At 44.4% G+C, this 25,497-nt stretch overlaps 1 protein-coding gene across 4 annotated transcripts in view; it reads right to left on the reverse strand.

The window, feature by feature from the left end:
• Window positions 1–25,497, reverse strand: part of cdkal1 (CDK5 regulatory subunit associated protein 1-like 1) — a 509,606-nt gene that overhangs the window by 141,519 nt on the left and 342,590 nt on the right. For all 4 annotated transcript variants that reach the window (XM_059945459.1, XM_059945457.1, XM_059945456.1 and 1 more), the window contains one exon: window positions 153–333. In XM_059945459.1, coding sequence (XP_059801442.1) covers window positions 153–333 — 181 coding nt within the window. The remainder of the gene's footprint in view (window positions 1–152; window positions 334–25,497) is intronic.

Consider the following 25,497-nt stretch of genomic DNA (forward strand, 5'->3'; position numbering starts at 1 on the left):
TTAAATTTTGTGTTTATTTGTTTCCTTACACCAAACTAATGGAAATGGTAATCAACCATGATCTTAGTTCATTAAAACCATGTTGTGTCAATGGCTTATCGAATTATAGTCCTTAAAAACAAACCAAAACATCGTCTGAATAAAGAACTCACCACTTGAGCATGTACTTGTTCCATCTTGGCTGCCGGAGTTCCAGGACGTGGGTAAAACTGATTGATGAATAGGCTCGGAAATTTGTACTCCTGTACCAGTTTCAGCGTTTCTTTGAAATCTGCTTCTGTCTCTCCAGGAAAGCCACAGATAATGTCCGTGGCAATTGTAATTCCTGGCACCCTGAGTGAAAAGATGAAGATTAAATATTAAAATGCCTTTCCTGCAAACTGCTAAGGTGTTCAATCTGTTATGTGCGTTTACTGTATATAACTGTCGCTTATATTTTGCAGAAGCAAGGTTATAAAGTTAAAGTAAACCAAACATTTATATAGTCCTCTTTCATCAGAACTATTATACATTATAAAATCAATTGAACTAATTTAAGACAGAAGTTTGGAACAGCTACCTGAAAGACCGTCTTTATTCTTTGAAAGGGAGTGTCCTCCAGATACCATTAAAGTTAAACCCACATTATTTGAAGTATGCTTTTTTCAAATGATCATTTTCTTATTCCTCATTTTGTCAACACTTTGAATAGTTAATCCTTCACAAACACTTTTGACGTTACCTTTTTGAAAGACGATGGACAACTACTGTACTTAAGCTTTGCAAAATTAATATAGAAAAACACTTAATGAAAAGTTAGTATGAACATTTCAAAGTGAGAGAGAGGAACACCATCTTACTTTTGTTTGAATTTTACCTGGGCTTACAGGGTGTAAGGCACGTTGGAAAGGTTGGCATCAAGTCAGTGGGAAGAACTTTTAGAGGTAAAGGAGCAGCAGTCCTTAGTGAAATGACTGTCCCGTGTTAGTTTAATTTCAGGCCTCATAACTAGTTCAGTTTACGCAATGCAAGAAATTAGGATGACTTGAAAAACTGGACCTTCTACCTGTAAAATTTAATATTTCACGTGCAATCATTCAGATCAAAAAATGTGTAAAGTAGGTCACAAACCAAAAATCAAACAAATAAGAAATAAAATCATAGAACAAATGTGCAGGAGTGATGGATTACTGCTCAATGGGGAAAGAGTGTTTGTGCTAGCTTTAGGCAGGGTGGTGGGAGGCAGCTGCATTAGCCCAATACATAGCCACATACTTGGGCTGATTTGTAAGTTGGCAGCAGGATGTGACACTCTACAGGGATTGAATGTGTCTTTTAGATAGGATCAAAGAATCTATATGCAGCCATAGACATCTTTTGGATCAGATTCAGATTTACTTATCACATGTACATTGAAACATACAGTGAAATGCATCATTTGTGTTAACAACCAAGGATCTGCTGGACGTTGCCTGCCAGTGTCACCACACTGGCGCCAACAGAGAATGCCCATCCTGCTCAACAGGATAACACGGAACACAACACAACAGAACATACCGAGCAGAAAAGCAACAACAGCAAAACAAGCACTGCTTCTCCCTCCTACGCATCTACCCACTTGTGCACATAAACTAGCCATCTTCAGCCTCTGACTTCCAGCAGATTAATGCAGACTGGGCCTTCGAATTGCCCAGTGAACTTGTAGAGATTCACAGCCTTGCGGGGTCTAGTCACCAAGCTTCAACTTCTGGACTTTCAACTGAGCTTTGGGCTTTGATCTGGACTTCTGATTAACTTCTGGGCTTTGATCTTGATTTCTGATTGACCTTTGAGCTTTGATCTTGACTTCTGATTGAGCTTTGGGCTTTGATCTTGACTTCTGATTGACTTTTGGGCTTTGATCTTGACTTCTGATTGACCTTTGGGCTTTGATCTTGACTTCTGATTGACTTTTGGGCTTTGATCTTGACTTCTGATTGACCTTTGGGCTTTGATCTTGACTTCTGATTGAGCTTTGGGCTTTGATCTTGACTTCTGATTGACTTTTGGGCTTTGATCTTGTCTTCTGATTGACTTTTGGGCTTTGATCTGAACTTCTGATTGAGCTTTGGGCTTTGCTCTTCGGTGCCAACTCAGGAGTCAATGTTGACGGTGAATAAGGTCCCTCAATAAGGATCCGAACTCCAGGCCTCGAGTTCCAGACTTGCTGATGACGGATTCCAAACATTTTCATTGGTGTGCCAGTTTTTGCCCTTCGAATGTGAAGCAGAATCTTACTCTGTCCTTTGATTTCCCCCACATCCTTGTCCCTAAACCCTAACCTGACCGCTAACTCCCCTCTCTGCCCCTAAAACCATCCCTACAAAACCTAAACAAAACATCAAAGCCCGACCCATGACCGCTGCTTGCCCTTGGGTGGTGGGGGTGAGGTGGTGCATGTAGATATAATCTAAAAGCGATTGGAGGAAAGTTTAGTGGGGATGTCAGAGATAGGTTTTTTCAACACACTGCCTGGGACAGTGATGGAGGCAGTAACATTAGGGAGATTTCAGAGACTCTTAAATAGGCACATGGATGAAAGGAAAATGGAGGGCTAATTGGGAGGGAAGGGTAAGATTGGCCTTGGGAGAAGTTTGAAGGGTCAGAACATCATGCCTTTTTACAAATATGGACATCAAATCCAACTCAGAATCAGGTTTATTATCACTGGCATGTGACGTGAAATTCGTTAACTTAGCAGCAGCAGTTCAATGAAACACATAATCTAGTAGAGAGAGAAAAAAAAAATTTAATAATAAATAAACAAGTAAATCAATTACATATATTGAAAAGATTTTCAAAAAATATGCAAAAACAGAAATACTGCATATTAAAAAAAGTGCGGTAATGTTCAAAGCTTCAATGTCCATTTAGGAATCGGATGTCAGAGGGGAAGATGTTCCTATGTAAAATTCTGAAAATGCCTCTCTGTAGGTCAGAAAGATAAAAAAGAAAAATCAGTTGGGACTGAATTAGCAATAGCAGGTTAGGACTAGATCAGCTATTTTAATTGTGTATCTCAGCAGACCACAAGGTCTGGGTACACAAACACGAGAAAAACTGTAGATGCTGGAAATCCAAGGCAACACACATAAAATGCTGGAGGAACTCAGCAGGTCAGACAGCATCTATGGAAAGGAATAAACAGTGGATTTTTTGCACCGAGACCCTTCATCAGGATTGTTTATTCCTTTCCACAGATGTTGCCTGGCCTACTGAGTTCCTCTAGCATTTTAGGTTTGGGTACAACTGTGTTGTCCCAGTGTTTTCTCTGCAGAATCCACCAGGACAGCTCAAACTTCCCAGATCATAAACTTGGGAGATCTGCCTTCTGTACACGTGCCACATTAAGTTGCTGTTAAGTACAACTGTTCCAAAGAAATTAATGGAAAGAAATGGCAGCCAGCAGAACACCCAGTAGGTGTTTTGGTTGATTTAATTTAGTTGGTCGAAATATGTTTAATGTAACTATATTTCACTGCCTGTCTGTTTATTAATGCTTTGGTTACTTTTCATTTAATGATTTTTTTTAAAAATAGTGCTTTCATTTAAAACGAATGCCTGTTAATCCCATATACAAGCATTAGAAAATAAAATCAACTATTTAAAATGAACAGGCAGGAACGGTTATATACATCCATTGTGCCTGGAAGAAGAATTTTAAAACCATTACGCGGTTCAAGCTAATCTTCTGTCACTGCAGAGTTCATATGCTCCAAAGTGTTGCATTAATCCATGCTGATCAGCTCCACCCACCCTGGTGCATTACTCTTATGGTGCAAATCATGTGGATCACGAGCAGGTAACTGGCGAGGTCAGGTAGCTCACCAACCAGTGCAAGAACTGGGCAGAGTAGATATAATGATAGGTGGTGAGGATCAATTTCAGCTCCACTGTTTCAGTGCATGCAAGAAATTTAATATATTCTGGATGGCTGCATGGCAAACTGCATACCTGTCACTAGATTGTTTGCTTCAGTAATGTACCACTCGATGTAATATCTGCAGAGCAAGTACCTTCCCTGCTGGTGAGAGGAAGTAGCCCTCTCACAAAATCAACAAGGTGTGATTGTAGTGACCACTAAGGTGAATAACAGTGGCATGTTTCAACGCTGCAACCGATTTAACAATCATTTTGTATCAGGAGGATAAGCATGGTAGTGTGGCGGCTCATTTCCTAGCGTATGCGAACCGACTCACAATTAGATAGCCTACGGGGGTTTGCGAGCACAGAGCTTTGGAGCCTCTTCGCCATGGGGGGCCGGTTGACAGAGGCTTAAAAGTGAGGCTGAAGTTTTCGAATAAAGTTTTTCCTTCGACTGCAGTTACCGACTCCGTGTCGTAATTTTAGCGCTGTTTGTAGCACACCGCTACAATTGGTGACCCCGACGGTCCAAACGATTTTTGGACCAGAAATGACCGACGCCGCCTCTGTTCATGCGGTTTCGTTGACACTGCCGGGTTTCTGGACACAGCGCCCGGACCTATGGTTCCAGCAAGCCGAAGCCCAATTCCACGTTCGCCGGATCACCTCAGAAGACACCCGCTACTACTACGTGGTGGGCTCCCTCGACCAGGACACAGCTGCCCAGGTCGCGGAGTTCGTACAGTCGCCCCCGGCAGACGGCAAGTACACGGAATTCAAAGCCCTGCTCCTCAGGACTTTCGGACTCTCACGGCGCGAGCGGGCTGCCCGTTTACTGCACCTGGATGGCTTGGGCGACAGACCTCCATCGGCTTTAATGAATGAGATGTTGTCTCTGGCCGAGGGACACACAGGCCTCATGTTTGAGCAGGCATTCCTGGAGCAGCTGCCCGAGGACATACGCCTGCTGCTGTCCGACGCGGATTTCAGTGACCCCCGGAAGGTGGCAGCCCGGGCGGACTTGCTGTGGAACGCCAAAAAGGTGAGCGGGGCGTCCATCGCACAGATCACCCAGCCACGCTCCCGGCAGCAAACCAGTCCAGGCCCGGCCGCAGAGCCCGCCAACCCCCGGCCCAATGACCACTGGTGCTTCTACCACCAGCGGTGGGGCGCAGAAGCCCGCCGTTGCCGCCCGCCCTGCAAGTTCCCGGGAAACGCCAGGGCCAGCCGCCGCTGATGGCTACGGCGGCTGGCCATCGGGATAGCCTCCTGTATGTGTGGGATAGCAGGTCGGGACGCCGCTTTTTGGTCGATACTGGGGCTGAGGTCAGCGTTTTACCTCCGACAAGTTACGACACTCGCAGCAGGGCACCGGGTCCCCCCCTGAGGGCCGTGAATGGCAGCACAGTAAGGACCTATGGCACCCGTCAGGTGCAGCTACAGTTCGGCCCCAGCCAGTTCACGTGGGACTTCACACTGGCCGCCGTAGCCCAACCGCTTCTGGGTGCGGATTTTTTGCGAGCTCACAGCCTGCTGGTTGACCTGCCCAGGAAGAGACTGGTACACGCCCAGACCTTTCAGACGTTCTCCCTGGGCGCGGCCCAGTTGCCAGCCCCTCACCTCGGCTCCATCACGCTGTCCGACAACGACTTCACCAGGGTCCTGGCGGAGTTCCCATCGGTTCTGGCACCGCAGTTCACAGCAGCCATGCCCAGGCACGGCGTACAGCACCACATCCCGACACAGGGACCACCCCTCCATGCCCGTGCTCGGCGGCTTCCCCCGGACAAGCTCCGACTGGCGAAGGAGGAGTTCCAGAGAATGGAGGAATTGGGGATCATCCGGCGGTCCGACAGCCCCTGGGCTTCCCCCCTGCACATGGTGCCCAAAGCGACGGGGGGCTGGAGACCGTGCGGCGACTACCGCAGGCTGAACGAGGCTACCACACCGGACCGCTACCCTGTGCCGCACATTCAGGACTTTGCGGCAAACCTGCACGGCGCCCGGATCTTCTCCAAGGTCGACCTTGTCCGAGGGTACCATCAAATCCCGATGCATCCTGACGACGTCCCCAAGACGGCTCTCATCACCCCGTTTGGCCTCTTCGAGTTCCTCCGCATGCCGTTCGGCCTGAAGAATGCCGCACAGACGTTCCAGCGGTTAATGGACGCGGTGGGACGGGACCTGGACTTCGCGTTCATCTATTTGGATGACATCCTCATAGCCAGCGGCAGTCGTCAGGAGCATCTGTCCCACCTCCGTCAACTCTGCGCCCGACTGAGTGAGTACGGTCTTACAATCAACCCTGCCAAATGCCAGTTCGGACTTGATACCATTGACTTCCTGGGCCACAGGATTACTAAAGACGGGGCAACCCCTCTGCCCGCTAAGGTAGATGCGGTCCGCCACTTCCCCCGACCCACCACGGTCAAAGGCCTTCAGGAATTCGTAGGTATGGTCAATTTCTACCGCCGCTTCCTCCCTTCAGCTGCCCGGATCATGCGCCCCCTGTTCGCCCTGATGTCGGGTCCGAGCAAGGACATTACCTGGGACGAGGAGTCCGCCGCCGCTTTCGTTCAAACGAAGGAAGCTTTGGCTGACGCCGCAATGCTAGTACATCCCAGAATGGACACCCCTACCGCCCTCACAGTGGACGCATCAAACACGGCAGTCGGTGGGGTGCTGGAGCAGCTCATCGCAGGTCGCTGGCAACCCCTGGCGTTTTTCAGCAAACACCTGCGGCCACCCGAGCTCAAGTACAGTGCTTTTGACCGGGAACTGTTGGCGCTCTACCTGGCAATCCGGCATTTCAGGTACTTCCTAGAAGGTCGGCCCTTCACCGCGTTCACGGACCACAAACCGCTTACCATTGCGTTTACGAAAGCATCCGACCCCTGGTCATCCCGCCAGCAACGCCACCTGTCCTACATCTCTGAATACACAACGGATGTCCGGCACGTCTCGGGTAAGGACAATGTCGTGGCGGATGCGCTCTCTCGCCCTACCGTTCATGCCCTTTCCCAAGGGGTAGACTTTGAGGCACTGGCAGAGGCACAGCAGGTAGATGAGGAGATTCCGAGTTACAGGACTGCAGTCTCTGGTTTGCAGCTCCAGGACCTCCCCGTGGGCCCAGGTGAGAGGACCCTACTCTGTGACGTCGCCACCAACCAGCCCCGTCCGGTCGTCCCCGCAGCCTGGCGGCGACGTGTTTTCGACTCCATTCATAACTTGGCGCATCCCTCCATCCGGACAACTGTCCGGATGGTTTCCAGCAGGTTCGTTTGGCACGGACTCCGCAAACAGGTCAGTGAATGGGCCAGGACGTGCATGCACTGCCAGACGGCCAAGGTTCAGCGGCACACCAAAGCCCCACCGCAGCAGTTCCATCCCGCCCACCGGCGTTTCGACCACATTCATGTGGATATCGTGGGCCCCCTGCCAGTGTCGCGCGGAGCGCGTTACCTCCTGACTATCGTGGACCGGTTCACAAGATGGCCAGAGGCGGTCCCGCTCACCGACACCACCTCCGAATCTTGCGCCCGAGCCCTGATCGCCACCTGGATATCCCGCTTTGGTGTACCAGCCCACATTACCTCCGACAGAGGCGCCCAGTTCACCTCCAGCCTGTGGTCAGCTATGGCCAGCCTTTTGGGGACTCAGCTGCACCACACCACTGCCTACCACCCACAGTCGAACGGGCTAGTGGAGCGTTTCCACCGTCACCTGAAGTCGGCCCTCATGGCCCGCCTGCGAGGAGCCAACTGGGCGGACGAGCTTCCCTGGGTCCTTCTCGGCATCCGCACAGCGCCCAAGGACGACCTGCACGCCTCGTCGGCCGAGTTGGTATACGGCGCGCCCCTGGCCGTCCCCGGGGAGTTCCTACCAGCCCCGAGGGGGCAAGAGGAAGAACCCGCTGCAGTCCTGGGCAGACTTCGCGAGAAGCTCGGTAACCTGGCCCCCATACCCACTTCACAGCATGGGCGGCACCCGACCTGCGTACCCAAAGATCTACGGAACTGTAAGTTTGTGTTTGTACGAAGGGGCGGGCATCGGCCACCGCTGCAGCGGCCATACGAGGGGCCGTTTACGGTGCTCCGGAACAACGGGTCCACGTTCGTGCTGGACGTTGGGGGGAAGGAGGAGGTTTTCACGGTGGACCGCCTCAAGCCGGCCCATGTGGACCTGGCGCAACCGGCCGAGTTTCCGGCGCCTCGGCGCAGAGGCCGACCTCCCAAGCAGGTTCTGGCCCAGGCTGTGGACATTGGGGGGTGTATCGCCGGTTCTGGGGGGGGGTTATGTGGCGGCTCATTTCCTAGCGTATGCGAACCGACTCACAATTAGATAGCCTACGGGGGTTTGCGAGCACAGAGCTTTGGAGCCTCTTCGCCATGGGGGGCCGGTTGACAGAGGCTTAAAAGTGAGGCTGAAGTTTTCGAATAAAGTTTTTCCTTCGACTGCAGTTACCGACTCCGTGTCGTAATTTTAGCGCTGTTTGTAGCACACCGCTACAGTAGCACATTCACCTAATCCTCAGCGCAATGACTACAACCCTTCAATCAACTTGTGTAAATTTACATCTATTCCCTTTGCTGGTATGCCTGGTTCCTTTCTTTCTCCAGTTCTTCATATCCCATTTACCCAAAGATTCACAGTACACTTATTATCAAAGTATGTATGCAATTTACAACCCTGCGATTCGTCTCCCCCACAGACAGCCATGAAACAAGGAAAAAAAACCTGGAATCGATTCAAAGAAAAACATCAACACCCACCTCACCAACCGTGCCCAAAAAACAATCAAAAAGGGCAATGAGTGAAGAAAGCATAATATAAAACATAAAATTCAAAGAGTCCAGGCATATTTCAGTTCAGCTCAGTGTTCGTTATCTGAGGTCAGTGCAAGTTAAAAAGTCAAAATAGCAACAAAAAAAGGAGTGATCAGAAACCAAAACCACATAATGTGAACTACAGAGTCCAATCCACAAACCATGTTGATTAAACCTTGCCCATGACCCAGACTCCAGCACCATCCTCTGACAGCACTGAGGGAGAGAGAGTCTATTCAAATGCAGGAGCACTACCAACCAAACTCATCTTTATCCAAAATCAAGCTTCTCCTTTATTGGCAGTCTACAAATGTTCTCCATCGATCTCTTAACATTTTCGATAACACAGACTTAGATTTATTCTTCACCTTCAAGTATAAAACATGGAAAGGCAGTGAATTGTATAGAATGCGGGAGCTTCCAACTACTCCAGTTCAGATTCTATATGAAAACTTGCCTACTTGCCTTGCACTCCATGAATGATACATTACCACCCAGCATTGGGCATGGAGCATTAAGCTCATTGCTAACAATGGCCCTGACACCATTGAGGATTGATTATCATGGAACCAGAACGTTGAGCAAAGTGCTTCTACCCTTCACCTATTTCCCCACTCTCCCCTGATGTCCAGGTAGAAGGGAGTTTAGTGAGTGAGTTAGTCAGTATCCCTCATTTTTAATAATGGTTGCGTCTGCCATTAAACAGGTGCTGTCACTCAAAGATGCGAGTGCACTGCTGCCTGAATACCTGCTGAGGGCATAGGAATTGCACCTAGTAAATTCCAGAAGGGGAAAAGTACAGAGCAGAAGTTGCAAAAACATGTTTTCAGAATTTTTTAAATATCACACCAGGCCAGAAACCCATATCCTGTCGCAGGCCAATTGGAACTGTCACTTCCAAATATTTAGAAAGAAAGACTAGCATTGAAGTGATCTGAAGTATATGTAAAAAGATATCGTATTAGATTGGTGATTAGATTTATAATATGCAGAGTATGTTATAAATCTGAGGAATTTATAGAACGTTAAAAGCAGGAAAAGGTTGACTACAACCCAGCAGTACCCATCAATATTGGACGATTCGACATAAAGGACTGCTGGTTAAAGTCATGATGTTAAGAAACTTCAGGACATACAATCTACTAGTTTGCCTGTTGCAAATCACGCAATGGTGAAGCCTTACGAGATGTCCCAAGGGTTTCTTCTGGATGGCATTATGGCACAGTAGGCTCCTATGTTCTCCCAGTGACCGCATGTGTTTCCAACCATCCTTTTCACCTCCCCTATGCCTCTTCTGTTTCCTCTCACATCCAACTGGTTGCTACGTTACCCCTTGTTTAGCTAGCTAGTTGAAGAATCAGGGAAGTCTTGATGGACAAATATGAAAGAAAGCGGAGGGAACTAAGTGGGCAAGTGGGATTGCTTTGAGATCCAACATACATTCAATGGCCGAATGGTCTTCTCTTATGGCATAATAAACCACAAAATAAAACTGATACAAACAAAATGGATTGCAAGAACAAATTAACAAAAATAAATTCACATTACAAGACCTATAGACATATATGAAAATAAATCAAATGTTGGTTTTGCAGAAACTGAGACAGGTATTTTAAATGGATAGGGGCAGGGGTGGGGGATGGCAAGCAAATAGCAAAAACATTATGCAAAACATTTCTATCTGCCCTCACATTAGAACAGGAGGAGGATTTACCACCCCATCATCCAGATCATTAATGTATATGACAAACAACATTGGACCCAATACAGATCCCTGAGGCACACCACTAGTCACCGGTCTCCAACCTGACAAACAGTTATCCACCACTACTCTCTGGCATCTCCCATCTAGCCACTGTTGAATCCATTTTACTACTCCAATATTAATACCTAACAATTGAACCTTCCTAACTAACCTTCCGTGTGGAACCTTGTCAAAGGCCTTACTGAAGTGTATATAGACAACATCCACTGCTTTACCCTCGTCAACCTTCCTCGTAACCTCTTCAAAAGGTTCAATAAGATTTGTCAAACATGACCTTCCATGCACAAATCCATGCTGACTATTCCTAATCAGACTCTGTCTATCCAGATAATTATATATACCATCTATAAGAATACTTTCCATTAATTTACCCACCACTGACGTCAAACTGACAGGCTTATAATTGCTAGGTTTACTCTTAGAACCTTTTTTAAACAATGGAACCACATCAGCAATATGCCAATCCTCCGGCACCATCCCTGTTTCTAATGACATTTGAAATGTTTGTGTCAGAGCCCCCGGCTATTTCTACACCAACTTCCTTCAAGGTCCTAGGGAATATCCTGCCAGGACCAGGAGATTTATCCACTTTTATATTCCTTAAAAGCGCCAGTACTTCCTCCTCTTTAATTGTCATAGTTTCCATAACTTCCCTACTTGTTTGCTTTACCTTACACAATTCAATATCCTTCTCCTCAGTGAATACCAAAGAAAAGAAATTGTTCAAAATCTCCCCCATCTCTTTTGGCTCCACACATAGCTGTCCACTCTGATTCTCTAAGGGACCAATTTTATCCCTCACTATCCATTTGCTATTAATATAACAGTAGTAGCCATTCAGATTTGTTTTCACCTTACTTGCCAAAGCAACCTCGTATCTTCTTTTAGCTTTTCTAATTTCTTTAAGATTCTTTTTACATTCCTTATATTCCTCAAGCACCTCATTCACTCCATGCTGCCCATATTTATTGTAGATATCTCTCTTTTTTGCAACCAAGTTTCCAATATCCTTTGAAAACTATGGCACTCTCAAACTTTTAACCTTTCCTTCCAACCTAACAGGAACATAAAGATTCCCTACCCTCAAAATTTCACCTTTAAATGACCTCCATTTCTCTTATGTCCTTCCCATAAAACAAATTGTCCCAATCCACTCCTTCTAAGTCCTTTTGCATCTCCTCAAACTTAGCCTTTCTCCAATCAAAAATCTCAACCCTGGGTCCAATCCTATCCTTCTCTATAATTATATTGAAACTAATGGCATTGTGATCACTGGAACCGAAGTGCTCCCCAACACATACATCTGTCACCTGACCTATCTCATTCCATAAGAGGAGATCCAACACTGCCCCTTCTCTAGTCGGTTCCTCTATGTATTACTGCAAAAAACTATCCTGCACACATTTTACAAACCATCCAGCCCTTTTACAGAATGGGCTTCCAAGTCTATGTGTGGAAAATTAAAATCTCCCACAATCACAACCTTGTGCTTACTAATTCTAATTCATTAGGTGGTCTATAATACACCCTGTTACGAAATCCAGTAACTGGATCACTTACCAGCAAAGATAGAGAGGTCCGTTGAAGTCTGATGGTACTATTTTTAAAAGTATTTATTGATAAAGGGCACAAAAATAAGATTAATGCAAACATACAGATAATATACATCGTCAATATTAAATCTAAAGCGCGGGTATAATAAGAATCAAGAAGAAATAGCTCTTTCGTTGTCTAGGGAGATAATGTATTGTCCGATGGAAATACAAAAGTCACTTTTAGTTCGTTCAAGCTGCAGCGTTTTGGGTTTAAGAGAGAGATGATTTAAACTTGCCCAGTCTTTAGGGTGCCAATCCATTGAGTCGGGGAGTTGGTTTCCCTGTTGTTAGCTAAAAGCCGTTTTCCGTGTTACACGCCACCAGTCCCAGGCAACGGAACTGAACGCATGTGGCCTCCTTCAAATAGCCTCCCGTTGTCATGGGAGTGTTAGCGTTTCTTCTGGTGCGTCTGAAGGGGTTGTTCCCCAGACCCTCTTTTATCCTTACTCACAGGGTCTCAGATGTCAATCAGGTTGGGATGATGCAATCCCTCAACCAGCCCACTCTGGTCATCCCCTGAGGGGCTTCAATGAATAGTACAGTACTCAATACACAACTTGGTCTTCCGGAGACAAAGGCCATGTCCCGTAGCTTTACATCGCCGGGGAAACGAGGCATTTTGCATGTCTCTCTCTCATTTCCTGGGCCCCTTGACCCAACCCAACAGTGATCTTGCGATTCTCACAAAGGAGGGGGCTACAGACATAACACCCCCTTTCTTCAGTGCATTTTTTTACCATCGGAAAAAAACAAAATAATACAGAGGTGTTAGAATCTAACACAACACCAAAGTTTTTTTTCTACAGAGTAACACAGTGATACATTCAATTCAGTATCTAAACAGTTAACGATTACAGTGTCACTTTCTTTAATATCTTAACATCTTGTAATAAAGTCTTGTAGCATCAGACTTCAATTTAATGACCACCTATTTTATTTTTTTCCTTCAGCAACAAAACTAAGGAGGTGTGATCTTAGCTTATGTGCATCTACAAAAGTTTATGTAAATACTAGTCTTTCGGTCGTTTTCAAACTGAACAGGCAGGCTTCCAAGGGGGTTGTCTTTATTATTCACAGGCTTTGGTGAAATCCCGTAGAACCGGCTTTGCTATTTAAAAATGGCATCCCCCTTAACCGTCGCCTCTTTTCCGGGGAGTTCCCACGTGGGGAGCTTGAGTAATGTGGCGAGATATTCAGTTCGACTGCTCTGCTCAAGCAGCATTTCAAATTCTGCCTTTTCACACCACATTCTGGAATAACAATAGCGCGGGGGGCCCCGTCATCTTCCGACTGAATTGGTAAGCGATCGGCAGGGTTTAAAATTTCTTCATTCGATTTGGGAACTACAGATTTCCCGTTTCCTTCAATGATATTTATCTCCCCATTTTTGAACTCCGCATTAACTTTCAACACACCTTCGAGCACAAACACCTGGGAACTCTCACTTCCCACTATTACCAAGGTTAACCCTTTCTTCACTGAACCAAGTCTATCTGACCCACCAGGACGGCCGTCACGTTCCACTGAATCAAATACCTCAGACTTTTTCTGAGCTCCGTTACTAGGTTCAGTACCACATGCATCCCCATCTTGGACACACCCAAACGGGACACTGGCCTCTTCTAGGCTTTCAATACCCGTACCCTTTTCAAATTCTAAGTTCCCCCGATCCTCCCAGTTACTCTCTGGGCAACTCCCTTCCGGAGTAAACTCAACCCCGCGGGCTGAAACAACCTCATCTACCAACCCAGCAGACTCCTTCAAGGCAAGGGCACCCTTTTCATCTAGGACTGCCCTCATTTCATTATCAGGAACACCTTTAGAATTTTCAACTTCTTCAAACAGTTCTGCCAAACTAGACAGATCATCCCTGTCCAACTCTGGACCTCTTAACCACTCTATCGGTTCCTCATCTTTACTTCCTGCCTCTAGGACCTTTCTCCTCGCTAAGGGAAGATCTACCTCCGCCTCCTTACCCTCTTTCCCTTTACTACTCTTCGTTTTATCACCCTCTAAACCCTCGTGGTACAGGGTCGGTAGAAACGTCTCGGTCAAATCAAAACTGGCCGGATTTAAACTGCTCTCGTTCTCAGCTGCCTCTCTCGACATGCTGCAAGTGACCGCGCATGCGGGATAGATCTTGGAATCTAGGGGCGGGGCCACAGCACTCACCGGCCGGCGTGTCGGCATCATGGCTGCCCAAACCTTACCACCTGCTAAATCGTTACTGAGAAGGACGTCCGCGTCAGTTCTCGGGAATTCTGATCGCACCCCTATTTCAACTGGTCCAGATACCAGCTCACAATCCATAATGACCTTATGTATGGACAGCATTTCTGTCCCTTTACTTATTCCCTTTACAGCTACTATCCTCGTCTTTCGACCAAATTCTAGTACCTTACTGCTGATCAACGACAGCTCAGCCCCCGTATCTCTCCAGATCCATACTGGAACTGGTGTGTCTCCCTCGCTCACAGACACGGTTCCATGTGACAGACAAGTCTCTAACCCTTCTCGTACTCTGTCTACCCGGGGCTCTCTTGTGAATTTATTGATTACCACAGCACATCCAATAGGGACGGCTGCTTTCCCTTTTCCTGTCTCTTTCTGCGGAGCAAAGCACCTAGATGCAATATGCCTGTCCCTTCCACAATAAAAACAGGTCAAGTCCGGAAATCTTTGGCAGTCTGGCCTTTCCCCCTCAACCTTACCACTAGCTCCCAGCGGGACCTCTGCCTCAGCCAGCGGACTTTCTCAATCGTTCCCATGGTCTCTCCGGGAACTTTTATTCGAGGAAGACCTTGTCTTGTGGGTTAGGGCATATTCATCTGCGAACCTGGCAAATTCCAAGATGGACTTATGCGGCTTCTCATTCAAATATGTCCGGATATCCTCCAAAACACAACATTTAAATTCCTCATTCAGAATTAACTCCCTGAGACACCCATAATCCTCTTCCACTCTCTCTGCGGTGCACCACCGGTCCAAGAGCACCCCCTTCTCATAGGCAAACTCGGTATACGTCTGATTCCACCCTTTCTTTAAATTTCTAAACTTTTGTCTGTACGCCTCAGGTACTAACTCATAACTCCGGAGAACAGCTGCCTTTACTTTGTCATAACTCTCCTTCTTTCCCTCCTCCATGGCCAACACCGTATATGCCCGCTGTGCCTTCCCCTTTTACACACTCTGTAACAACGCCACCCACTGACCTCTGGGCCACTTCTGATTCACTGCCACCTTTTCAAAAAGCAAGAAATAACTATCAACATCCGTCTCCTCAAACGGAGGTACTAACCTCAACTCTCGACTAACATTGAACCGCTCCTCTCAGTCTGACCCCGGAACTCGTGGCTCCTGCCGTAACTTCTCCATCTCCAAGTCATGTTTCCTCTGTTTCTCTTTCTCAGCTGCTTCCAGCTGTTTTAACTCAATTTCATGCTCTCGTTTCACCTCTAACTCCTTCAGCTGGAGCGCATGCTCCCTCTCTCTCTCGGCCCTTTCCCCCTCTCTCTCTTGGCTCTTTCCCTCTCTTGCTCTCTCTCTCTCTCTCTCTCTCTCTCTCTCTCTCTCTCTCTCTCTCTCGGCTGCCTCCTGCTGCTTTAACTTAATTGCATGTTTCAACTTTAATTTCTCCAACTCTAACTGAGCCGACCACTAGCTGGTACCTTTTCAGGGAGATTTTCCAATACCGCCGCCACAAACACATCCTTCTTGAGTTATTGCCCTTCGCACCTCCCACTTTTTCATTGACAACCTCACCTCTGCGAGGTTTAACTCCTTCGCCAATTTTATCAAGTCTGATTGGAGGCCGCCTCCAGAGTCAGGTTTCTATAAATTCACCCACGTCCATCTTTGCTGGTTTCCTGTCTGGCTACCCGCATAACCAGATCCAAGTTTTGGACTTACAAGCCCGATTCACTGGCCTCCCAATTTGGTGTCAAATCCCGAGATGAGAACCCCAAATTTGTTACGAAATCCCGTAACTGGATCACTTACCAGCAAAAATAGAGAAGTCTGTTGAAGTCTGATGGTACTATTTTTAAAAGTATTTATTTGCCCAGACTTGCCCAGTCTTTAGGGTGCCAATCCGTTGAGTCGGGGAGCTGGTTTCCCCGTTGTTAGCTAAAAGCCATTTTCCGTGTTACATGCCACCAGTCCCAGGCAATGGAACTGAACGCATGTGGCCTCCTTCAAATAGCCTCCCGTTGTCACGGGAGTGTTAGCGTTTCTTCTGGTGCGTCTGAAGGGGTTGTTCCCCAGACCCTCTTTTATCCTTACTCACAGGGTCTCAGATGTCAATCAGGTTGGGATGATGCAATCCCTCAACCAGCCCACTCTGGTCATCCCCTGAGGGGCTTCAATGAATAGTACAGTACTCAATACACAACTTGGTCTTCCAGACAAAGGCCATGTCCTGTAGCTTTACATCTCCGGGGAAACGAGGCATTTTGCACGCCTCTCTCTCATTTCCTGGGCCCCTTGACCCAACCCAACAGTGATCTTGCGATTCTCACAAAGGAGGGGGCTACGGACGTAACAACCCCTATATGTGTTACTACACCTTTCCCATTCCTCGATTCCACCCAAATAGTCTCCCTAGATAAGCCCTCTAATCTATCCAAAGCACCGCTGTAATATTTTCTCGGACAAGCAATGTAACACCTCCTCCTCTTACCTCTCTGATTCTATCACACCTGAAGCAACGAAATCTAGGAATATTTAGTTGCCAATCACACCCCTCCTGCAACCATGTTTCACTAATAGCTACAACATCATATTTCCAGGTATCAATCCATGCTCTAAGCTCATCCACCTTTCTTACAATGCTCCTAGCATTAAAATAAATGCATTTAAGAAACTCTCCACCTCTTTCTCTCTGTTTATTCCTAATGATGAAATCAACTTTATTATCTTTTTATTCCTTCTCACCTACATCTTCGGTCTGAGCGCTCCCCTTTCTATCCCCTGCCTATCCTCCCTCACACACTGTCTACTAGATTTCTCTATTTGTGAACTAACCTCCTCTCCCCTAGTCTCTTCAAATTGATTCCCACCCCCCCAACCATTCTAGTTTAAAGTCTCCCCAGTAGCCTTAGCAAATCTCCCCGCTAGGATATTGGTCCCCCTGGGATTCAAGTGTAACCCGTCCTTTTTGTACAGGTCACACCTGCCCCAAAAGAGGTCCCAATGATCAAGAAACTTGAATCCCTGCCCCCTGCTCCAATCCCTCAGCCACGCATTTATCCTCCACTTATTCCATTCCAACTCTCACTGTCGCGTGGCACAGGCAGTAATCCCGAGATTACTACCTTTGTGGTCCTTCTTCTCAACTGCCTTCCTAACTCCCTATATTCTCCTTTCAGGACCTCTTCCCTTTTCCTACCTATTTCATTGGTACCTTTCAGGATATCTTGGACGCGATCAGTAACATCCCAAACCCTGGCATCAGGGAGGCAAACTACATCCGGGTCTCCTGATCGCATCCACAGAATCGCCTGTCTGACTCCCTAACTATTGAGTCCCCTATTACTACTGCCTTCCTCTTCCTTTCCCTACCTTTCTGAGCTACAGGGCCAGACTCTGTGCTGGAGGCATGGCCACTGTTGCTTCCCCCAGGTAGGCTGTTCCCCCCCCACCCCCAACAGTACCCAAACAGGAGTACTTATTGTTAAAGGGTACAGCCACTGGGGTACTCTCTATTACCTGATTCTTCCCCTTCCCCCTCCAAACCGTGACCCACCTGTCTGCCTCCCGTGGTTCCGGTGTGACCACCCGCCTATAACTCCTCTCTTATCAACTTCTCACTCTCCCTGACCAGACGAAGGTCATCGAGCTGCAGCTCCAGTTCCCTAACACGGTCCCTTAGGAGTTGCAGCTTGGCGCACCTGGTGCAAATGTGGAAATCCAGGAGGCTAGGAGACTCCAGGACCTCCCACATCTGACACAAAGAACAAGAAGCTGCCCTGTCATTCATACTTCCCCTTTCCTCAAATAACAGGAAAAACTGAAACCTAAACCTACCTTGCCTTGCCCGTTTCCACCCAATCCCCAGCCAAAGCTCTTAAGCCTTCACTCTGCTCCTGGCTCACTCCGCTGCCCACAAACGATGCTGCCCGCTGTATAAGGCTGTGTCCTTTTTAAATCTTCCCCGCTTCACTGCCCGCCGTCACACACCTGCGCAGTCCTGCCTCTCTTAACTCCGATGAGAATAAGAAAAATTCAAGATGGCTCCCACCGCACTCCCATTCTGATCCCATTCTGATCCTCCGACTTCCTTCTCCAAACCAATTAGAATTCTATGAAAATATATCCAGTAGGATAGATAAAGGTGATCCACTGAAAGTACTGTATTTGAATTTCTAAAAGGAAGTCGGCGAGATGCCACATAAAACCTGGATTATTGCTCATGGATTGAGGGTAATATATTAATGTTGGAATAAAATAGGAGTAAAAATTATCTAGTTGTTTTCAAATTGCTAAGCTGTAGCAATAAATTCTGAGATCTCAGCTACTCACCATCTATAATAATCATTTCGATGAAGAGGGCTAATTCATGTTTGTTGACAATACAAAGTGGATAGGGAAATAAATAGAGACATACAAGGGATTACCACTGTACATGTATGTGCTGGTTCACTGAGAGGACAAACTGATGACAGAGGGAATCTGAGAAGCACATATGACAGGTTATTCCCTTTGGTCGGAAGAACAGTAACAGTATTATTTCAATGGTGCAAGACTATTGCAGGTGTACAGAGGAATCTGGGTGTCCATGAAAAAGCAGTCTTTATTGTTAATTTGTTGATGGGCAAATAGGACTTGATGTGAGCAAATACAAGAGATTCTCCAGATGCTGGAAATTGCTCTTGATTTGAATATGCGGCTTTCGGTACTAATGCCAATTTCTGATGATCCCAATCACTGGGAGGATGACGAAAGAAAGCCGGGAACGTTCTAGAACTATTGAGTCTAAGGGTAACTAAGATATGGATGAGAGTTTTGGCAGCAGAGGTGCTGAGGGGATTGAAATAGATGGTTTTAATGATAATTGAACATGGCACCAAAGCTCTCCTTGGGGTCAAATGCAAAACCAAGGTTTCAACAGTACGGTTTGGAGACTACAAAATGAAGAGGTAGAGTAGGTGACTAGCAATCAGAGATCATGTCAGGCACTGTAAAACAAATATTATAGCAGAGGCTGTGTATTGTACTCTGCGCCTGAAATTCAGTTCCTTTGAAGTTAACAGAACCACATTTCAGATGCACTGCACATTGACATAGGACTCTGTTTTTAGCATGTGACTAAAGGCAGGCTTTCACTGTGAGAACTTTAGCTTTCTTATTATATTGTGGGAGAAGATCTCCACTCATTAAATTTTTGGAGATCTGACTATTTTGAGAAAGTAGAGGTGTCAAATCAAGTGCAGTATGGTAGAACTGGGCATAATCAACAGTGTAAAATATAAATATTATATTAACTGACAAACATCTGTGGAGATCATCCAGTGCCAGAACATCATCTCCTTTCAGTCAATGCCACCAAGAGCACAAATACATGTTAGTTACAGTGCGTGCTCTTTGTGGGACCTTTTCAAATCAGATGGTTGCTTTGTTTCCCACATCAGAGTCTCCACTCCAAAAACAAACAAAGCCTTTCCTTACTTCATCAACAAGCTATCTGATCCAACTGGTAGTTCTGCTGCTAATCCTGCATATGACCAGTTTATTCAGTAAATGAGGGCTTAATTATTTATAAGTGATGTATTTAGTGTTGAGTGTGTGCCTTCAGGCTACTGTACCTCCTTCCTGATGGTAGCAATGAAAACAGGGTATGTCCTGGATACTACGGAGGCAAGTGCCCATGATGGAGCTGACTAAGTTTACAAGTCTCTGCAGCTTGTTTCGATCCTCTGCAGTAGCCCCCTCCAACCCCCATACCAGATGGTGATGTAGCCAGTCAGAATGCTCTCCAGGGTACGTCTGTAGAAATTTGCCGTAATTTAGGATAAATCCAGCTATTAACAAAGGCCTTTTCTATAGAGCAAGTTGAAGTGTATTTTTTGAATCTCTTCTAGTAAAGGGATTTTTTTCTTGAAAAGCATTCCTTATGGATCTCCTCCAGTTAAGATTTTCTCATACGAGGTGTAATTTAACAGGTTGAAAGGACTTCATTGATTCATAGAGACATACAGCCTTTTGACCCACCAAGTCTGTGCTGACTATGGCACCGGGGTGCTCTTATCCTATAGTAATTCCATTTTCCTTTCCAAATTCTCCTCAATTCCACTTAGATTCTAGCACTGGGAGGCATTCACAGTTGCCAAGCCTTTGCCTTTGGGATATTGGATAGAGTTGGAACATGTGATGACAGGGTGCAAACTCCACACAACAACTGTGGTCAGGACTGAACCCATGTCTCTGGTGCTGTAACACAGCAGTCCACTCTGCAGCTCCCTTCTCCAATGATACCTTGGACACATCTCTGCCATGGTCAGCATGAAAGTTATGATTGTATGGACACTATTATAAGCATATCCTCCGTAACAGTGGCAGATTTTGATCCTAAAAGGTGATCTGTCAATCATCTCTTTAGATGAGGATCTGTGGGCTAATCTCCCGCTCCTTACTCACTCAAAGTGAGACGTCATCCTACAGCAGCAACCTCAATGTCCTTATCCTCCCTAAAAGCACCCTCAGCATCATTTTCTTCCTCTGAAGTCAGGAGCTGTTGGATCCTGGTATTTAAATCCAAGGTTCTTTAATTAGTCAGGAATGAGGCATAATACTTGTTGCTTCACAATCATTTTACTAAGAGTTGATAGAACAAAAAGAACAGTGAGTCTTAATACTGGAAGAAGAGAGGATCTAAAGATGAAACCTAGCATAAAACAGCTATTTTTATACCTAAAAATTAAGAAAATTCCGTAGCTAACAATAACTTAATTAGAAAACTTATTTAATGCTATTACAACTTATTTAAAATTAACCAATGAGAAAATACTAGCCACTTAATGAAGGAACAAAGAACTTTCCAGAATTATACTTTGTACAGTCTCTAGAGGCACATTAGGTTATTATGTATATAAGGACTATTTAAAATACAAGCAGACAATTGATTGTTAAACTTCAAAGACAATGACAATTAAAATTAAGTGTCAGATGCAACAGAACTCAAACTGGGTGGAAATTATGGACATAAACCTGTATTTTACTACTTTATGGCACATCTTAGAATACCAATGTGCTTCATTGTCACTGAACAAATTTTTATTGAGAGTAAACAGTCCAGTGTTTACTTTTTCCACAGATATAGCCTGGCCTGCTGAGTTCCTCCAGCCTTTTGTGTCTGTTACTTTGAATTTCCAGCATCTGTAGATTTCTTGTGTTTGAAATTTTATTAAGGAATAGTAAAAAAAAGATGAACAATAAATCCTCATCAGTCTATATTTTCTACCCCTCTCTAATTCTTTCATTACTCCTCTTTTCTTAAATGCGAAGAACCCAAGATGAAGACAAAGTGGTGCTATGTTTGAACATACCTCGTGTGAGATGACATCGTTGATGTTATCAACCAATTAATTTCCCCGGGGATCATATCACAATCAAGTCTGATTTCAGTATCACTTTAAAACTACATACATACATTTCTAATAAGCAATGGGTGAGGAACTGATAGGAAAATATTCCTGCCTGATACTTCTCTTCATAAATCAAGTATTCACTGATTGCACAGGTCAGGAATTAAACAAAACTTGTGAAAATTTACGGATCACTCTCAAATGATGCAATGTATTTATCTATCAAATGATAGAACAATGATGTATGCTTATAATTAAGTGATTCTTTTCCTATTTAATATGTATATAGAATTCTCTATGCAGGCTACATTTCCTCGATGTCCTGGATAAATCTATGCCATATGTTAAGAGTAAATGCAGTGATTGAGAGAAACTTCAACAGAGGATTTCTGGATTCATGGTTTGATCAAACATACATGTGCATCTTTGAAATACTAGATTTATTTGGCATTTTTTTCAGGGCACAGGGTTTATATTCAGTGTCAGAAAAGGAAAATTCTAGTTCTCCTTGAGAAAAACTTGGATCACACCAATTAAGAGTAATTTGCAAAATAAAGAAACAAGAATTGACTGCTCAGTGCACTTACAATAACTAACTGCATACTTTTTGAAGTTGCTTTATTTTTAATTCTGATTTTGATAGTGAATATTGATTTTCAGACCATTCAGGTGGAGGTGAGTTTCAGCTCGCACAACTGTGCAGTGCATCAAGATAATCTTAGACTACCTTATGACCTGGCTAGAAGGGTATGAAGCCCCCTTCATTTCACTTCAGCATGCTACATGCCATCATAAATAAGCATCAGAGAAAAAGAGAGTAATACTAAGCCAACTTTTAACTTAGGAGTTAAACCTGAAAAATACTGAAAAATAACTGAACCACCAACAGGCACCATAACACAAATTAAACTTTAAAGCAAGCGTTTTTGAAAACTCCAGAGAAACACCAATTAATAATAGGTTGCAAAACACCTTCAAAGAAAGGAGGACTATGCAGGTTTTCATGCCTGTTGATTAAAGTTAAAAAAATGTTTTGATTGAAATACACATTGAACACTAAAAACATTTATATTTTACCAAATGGTTTACTTCCCCCCTTGTACATTTGTCATTGATGATACTATAGCTAAGGGTGCATGAGGTTTCTGTCAAGGAAGCGTTAAAGCCTTCACAAACTTTATGGCAACTTCAACACAGAGGGATCTCAGCAATATAATCAAATGTTTTGAGGAAAAGTGCAATGTTTAATTTATTGGCGCAGCTGAAATTCATCTGGCCAATACCAAACATTAGGTTCGTATGAAGGAGCCTTCTCCTTTGCAGAAGTTCTTGGTGGTTTTAGCTGTGGACGGGCATCATGATAATGTTTTGGATGATTTTGGTATATTTTGAAGCCCTTATGTCAGGCATCATAAATGTTAGAAAGGCTGGGAGCAAAGATTACAATTGCCAGTAAGTGATCTAGCAATTCAAAATTAATAACAAAATGCAAATTTGTTCATTATAGTCCTTGGGAAATATTTTGGGCTGAATAACTCGTAATACAATTAATGTTCTTAATTTTATAAAGCTTTTCAACAGAAATTTTAAGCCATAATATGTCACTGCTTTCCTTGTTGACCAAGTGAATTTAGAGCCATCTAGTTGCATTTAAGTGCAATGCCTTTTAACTGAAACACGATGTGCTTTCTACTAAATAGCTAATTTATTCTCTTAGTTTTGTCTGTAAAAAGGTCAGTGCTATTTGCTGCTGCATGACAAGTAATAAAATAAACTGAAACATCAACATATTTTTGAAAAAATAAATGCATGATCATTGACAGAGGTTGAACTACAATACTGCATTCCATCCACTCCAGGTTACTGCAAACGTAAATTATGTGAAATAACAAAAATTACTTCCAATAAATTACAACTAATATTCCAATTATAAATAATTAATATTGTATATGTTCCTTTTAATGGTTTTAAATATACGTATTTCTTCCTAAATGTGTGAATCAAAAATAAGTAGAACATTTGTAACGGACAGCTGTAAAGGTTAGTTAGAATAATAAGAAAATACCAAAGCACAAGTAATTCTGATTTTTAAAATTTGTAGGAAATAAATGCTTGGTTATTAAGGAAGCTGTTTAACTGTGGGATTTGGTGGGGATGAAATTCTGTGTCAATTCTAATGGCAGAACACGAATCTGTGGTCGGCTCCATTACTCTGCATCGATTAAGGTGTCGAACAAGATTAAAATCACCGAGGGCAAGAGTGAAAAATGAACAGGTGTTCAGCGCTGTCCGCCTGTGTTCGACCAGCCTCTCTCGCTGCTGCTGGCCTACGGAAGGTGCAGGATTCTTGGGACCCACGCAACCAGGTTTGTCTGCAACATCAGTCTTCTGGGTGGGCCTGCCTCGACGCTGATCATGCTCTGCAGTTGTGGACTCACTTTGAGGACTCAGTTCACATTCTTTGTGTGTTTGTTTTTGTTTATGTTCTTTTTACTACTTGCACAATTTGATCAGGCCGCTTCAGCACCGAACTAACTCTGCAGTTGTGGCCTGCAGCCATCAGCACAATAGTGAGGCCACCACTAGCACAGTGCTGAGGACTCAGTTCTGGGGTCTCTACAGTTAATGTTATGTGAATGATATGAAGGAAAATGGACTCAAAAATTGAAGTATTTTTCAATACAGAAAACTAATTGGTTGCAATATTAGATGGTGTGGAGAGGAGGATGGCAAAGTATGTTTTTTTAACTAAGGAATTAAATATTTATTGATCTTAATAATTTATAATCTAGAAGATTTGAGGTTAGAATGGTGTTTATTAACAAAATTTGAAAAACGCTCTTTAAAACTTTAAAGATCTATGTCAATGAATGATAACGAGACAATAAGCATTCTAAGCATTGCCACAATCCCCTGTGTTCAGTTATTCAGTATGAATTAAGACTTTGCATATGTTCTGGGGAAGTTTATGGAAAGATTATGAGGTTGGGGATCGAACCTAATATCCTCAGTCTCCACTTGGAGTGCAACATTTCAGCCTAGTCCTACCCGATGCCTCAGGATTATGCTGATGAACTGCCCCCCATCCTAAGTTAGGTCAGAAGCAGAATCCAAAACACTATTGACTTCTATGAGGATTCTGGGGGTGGGGGGGGGGGGGCAAAAGACAAAGTGAATTTTTCTTTTCCACTTATTTTTTCTCCAGCTTTTTTATTTCATTATGTTTAAGTGATGCATGTGCCTTATAACATTAATTCTTAATGTTATAATTTTAGTAAAGTAAGTAACTTAATACTCAGACACTGGAATAAGGAATTTTGTTAATTAAAAATATACAAGAAAATGATTGCTCATGAAAATGTGTGTCTGAATAGGCAGTGAAAGAAGATATCAAAGTAACTTTCAGAAGGAAACTGGACTTCTAGTTGAGAAATGAAGTTCTGCACATCTTCTGGAAAAGATCTGGGGAGTAAGATTAATCAGTTTTGTTCTTCCCAAGAGCAAAGAAGCCTCCTTTATTGCTGTATGATCTTGTGGTGTTTGTTCTGCTACTAATGTTTCTCTCATCCTCTCCTTTTGCATTCTTTATTTTTTAATACATGCACAGATATGCAAATCTTTTCCTTGGCTTCTTTTTAATTCCTTCTGTCTCCCATCTTCCACTTTCGAAACTGAAGTTAGTTTCACGGCATTTGGATTGGATCCAGAAGTAAGAAGTACTTCAAAAACACTGGAAACGGGGAATGTAGAATTATGCTGTTGAAATATGATTTTAATGAAAATAAAACTAAGTGCATATTTCAGTAGTTTCATAGAAAAGGTATTGGTATTGCTGCTTATTTCAATGT

Source organism: Hypanus sabinus, chromosome 20, assembly GCF_030144855.1.
Source record: "Hypanus sabinus isolate sHypSab1 chromosome 20, sHypSab1.hap1, whole genome shotgun sequence".
Taxonomy (NCBI): Eukaryota; Metazoa; Chordata; class Chondrichthyes; order Myliobatiformes; family Dasyatidae; genus Hypanus; species Hypanus sabinus.